This window comes from Taurulus bubalis (genome assembly GCF_910589615.1).
Source record: "Taurulus bubalis genome assembly, chromosome: 17".
NCBI classification, from domain to species: domain Eukaryota; kingdom Metazoa; phylum Chordata; class Actinopteri; order Perciformes; family Cottidae; genus Taurulus; species Taurulus bubalis.
This window is the reverse complement of record NC_136605.1, coordinates 23556585-23560261: the sequence shown is the minus strand read 5'-3', so window position 1 is coordinate 23560261 and position 3677 is coordinate 23556585. Positions and strand designations below refer to the sequence as shown.

At 47.1% G+C, this 3677-nt stretch overlaps 1 protein-coding gene across 1 annotated transcript; it reads right to left on the bottom strand.

Annotated features, from left to right (window-relative positions):
• Positions 1-359: 359 nt before the first annotated feature.
• On the bottom strand, positions 360-2314 carry sstr3 (somatostatin receptor 3; the record flags this gene model as incomplete). Its single annotated transcript, XM_079232943.1, has 2 exons — positions 360-1815; positions 2310-2314. The coding sequence occupies 2 exons, from the start codon at positions 2312-2314 to the stop codon at positions 360-362; spliced, it is 1461 nt and encodes a 486-aa protein (XP_079089069.1).
• Positions 2315-3677: the final 1363 nt, after the last annotated feature.

Genomic DNA, 3677 nt, shown 5'->3' with positions numbered 1-3677 from the left:
CATAATCCTGGCAGCCTTTAAACATTTTATAAACATAATTTATAGGAGCTGGGGTTGCAGTCATGGCAGTCCTCTCAAAACAAAGTGATGCCATCACTGTTCAGCTATAGATGGTTGCAGTGAATGTGTGAAGATACATGTGATGAAAGTAAACAAAGGCACAACTTTGTACATTCATATTCATGCATATGTACACAACATAAACAGGAATATTTATATGTTGGTAAAACAACTCTGAGTCCACAAACTTTGAGTCCACTGATCCAAGAGTCCGTTCCTCACGTCTATATTACAGATGTGTTGTTGTTGTTTTACAAGCAGTTCAGCGTGGGCCGTCCCTTCCAGTAACATCCGCTCCTCTATAAGTAACTTATCTCCAGCGAGGCGCTCTGGTCCAGCGGTTCCTCTGGCAGAGTTTTAATGCTCCCGTTTTTGGTTCCATTGAGAAGCAGCGGCACAGTCAGCGTGGAGCCGTTGGCGGCATCTTTCCCCTTCGGATCCCCAGACTTGTCCTTCCTGTCCGGGGACGACTGCTCCGTCGCTCCCGGCGTCGCTCCTTTCTCCGACTGCGAGCTCTCCGGCTGGAAGCTGCCGTTGCCATTCTGGGCGATCCGGTAGATCTCGGTCATTTCCGAGGCGTCTTCCTCGTCGTCGTCGTCCTCTTCGTCCCCCCCGACCGCCCGCCCCAGGCTCTCCCTGGGCATGAGGGCCGACCTGCTCTCCTTCTGCTGGCGCGCCATGGGCTCGTGGCTCTCCACCTTCCTGGTGGAGCGGCAGAGGGCCTTCCGGAAACCCCTCTTGAAGTTGTCCGACAGGAAGCAGTAGACGATGGGGTTGGCGCAGCTGTTGGCGTAGCAGAGCACGACCACGAAGTAGTAGAGACCCTGGTACTCCGAGGGCAGCAACACCAGCAGGTTGATGATGTTCAGGGCGTAGAAGGGCAGCCAGCAGAAGACGAACACGGCGACTACGATCACGACCATGCGCGTCACCTTCCTCTCCGACTTCCGGCGCTTGGTGGAGGTGGCGTGGACTTTTTTACCCGAGCTGCGGATCTTGAAGACGATGAGCAGGTAGCAGAGGCAGATGATGAGGAGTGGGCAGAAGAAGCCCACCGTGGAGGTGTAAATGATGAAGGCCGCCGGCCAGATGTTCGCCGGCTGCGGCCAGGCGATGTTGCAGGGGCCTCCGGCTTTCTGGATGTTGGCGAAGATCACCACGGGCAACACGACGAGGAACGACAGAGCCCAGACCGTGCCGTTCACCACTTTGGCCACCTGAGGGCGCCGCCACTTGGACGACCGAATGGGGTGCACCACGGCGAGGTAGCGGTCGATGCTCATCACGGTCAGGCAGAAGATGCTGGTGAACTGGTTGATGGAGTCCACCGTCATCACCAGGCGGCACATGAAGGAGCCGAACGGCCACGACTGGAGCGTGTTCTGGACCGCTAGGAAGGGCAGGCCGAGCATGAAGAGCTCGTCGGCGATGGCCAAGTTCAGGATGTAGATGTTGGTCACTGACTCTATCTTCGAGTAGTGCAGCACGATGTGAATCACAAGCGTGTTCCCGCCAAGGCCGATGACACACACGATTATGTATATGAGCGGTATGAGGACCCCCGCCACGCTGGGCCCCGGGGAGACGTCCGGGCAGTTGGTGCAGTTGAACAGCGTCTCGTTCAGATCACTGTCATTGAACATGGGCAGGAACAGCGGGACGCCAAGCGGCGGGCCAGCGAAGCTGCCGTTCTCCCAAGTGTCGTCCGTCATCTCGAGACGCCACCCGTGGGTCTGCTCTTTCTGTTGCTTCGTCCTTCTGTCGTCTCAGCTCCTGCCCATCTGTTCTGTTGGAGGGGGGAAATCAATTAGTTATCAAACTGAATTTTTTGTAATATTTTTTTGTTCAAGCTCTGAGGAGACTGAAGGGAATAAAACACATCTTTGTCTCCCAAGGACTCGCGAGATATTCTTTACAAACACAGTGATCTTAGTTCCAATGCTTCAGTGCTGCTGACGTCAAAAGCACATTGATATTATCTTTTAAAAACTGTATCTTTGCACATTTAAACCTTGAAAGCCTCCAGCGAGTACGTTATCGACTGGGATCTAACAAAAGAGGGCTGTGTCATGTAATTCTGCCTTGTAATTATTTTTTTGTTTTCAGGGACATTTTAGTTAGTAACCTTTAACTAGACACTGACTTTAACAGCACGTCAGAGATGTTCTTATTGGTTAATTATATCAAAACCCGAATGTTTTAACTCAGAGACACAAACCAAAACGGGGGAAACTTTCATTCATAATTACCACATGGTTTCATTCATTTCAGGGGTATTTTGTGCTTGTAAGTAGTTGATGAATGGTTTATACGTTAGCATCTCAACATTGTAAATGTTTACCACTTGATTTGAATGATTGTTAATTAAATAAAGAAAAACAGACTGATGATGATCCTGAAATTATACAAATAGCGAAGAGCATAAGGCCATAAATGTATGCAGAAGATGCGTACCGATGTATTTCTTAATGTAGGTTCTCAAACTGTGGGGCGGTATTACAGAGAATATATATTCTCTGCATGTTTCCATCCTTAGTGATGAAGGAGCAGTGGGGGTTCACTGGGGCTTCAGGGTCTTGTTTAAGGACACTTCAACATGAAACTATGAGAACAGGATGAACCGCCAGCTTGTAGTTTCAGGACGAACTCTCTCTCCATGAACATGATAACTTTACATATTAATGTACACGGACATAACACGTCATTAATAAATACATGGAGAAATGCCTGTACTTCATGTTAATGTCTAGTTACTCCGTTAACAGGTTACGCTGCTCATCACGACTCAACGATTCTTGGCGTTTTGCTCAAAGCCTCCGCGAGATCTACATGAGGTCTTTCCTGCTGTTGTCTCTCAAAACAGAAAACAGATCTCAGCTCAACATTGAGCATTCATTGAGAGCCGTATCAAATCTACAACCCCGTTTATAAAAGAGTTGTAGAGGAAAGCAGCTCACTGCAGCCACTAATACTGACACAACCTGATGCTCACACATCTCACTCATTCTGCTTTTACAGGTTGAACGTTATTGTTATTATCTTGAAAAGATATTCAGTGCTAAACAGGTTATTTTTTTGCTAAATATTAGTTATTTCTTGCACAGATAGGACTTTATTTGCATTGTTCTAACAAAGTGATTGACGTGTTATTAGTGTTTGTCTGATCGAGCGATCTGGTTTACTTGAAAGGGATTGTAATTTTCTTTATTCTATTATTTGAAAAAGCGGAGGGAAGAGTCACAAAAAGTTGGACCATGTTGTTACCATGTTGTTGGGGCGGTGGGGCGCGAACATTGTTCTTCCTCCAAAGTGGGGCGTGACAAAAAGTTTGAGAACCACTGCTGTAGAGTAAGAATGACTTTGAAAAACGTTAATTTTACGAATCGATTGTACCGTTTTCCCGTCGATAACGTAGCCTGACTTCACGCTGCAGTAAATCGTTCACTGATTGCTTTTTCTGTTCATGAATGGATCCCAAAGATGTTTTCATTCAAGACACTAAACCTTGTTTCAATCACTTGCAAGTTCCAATATACTTTGAGACGAAAGTCCCTCATTACAAACGTAATAAAAGTCATCAAAAGGCGATGAATTATAAATCTTAAAAAAAAAAATCT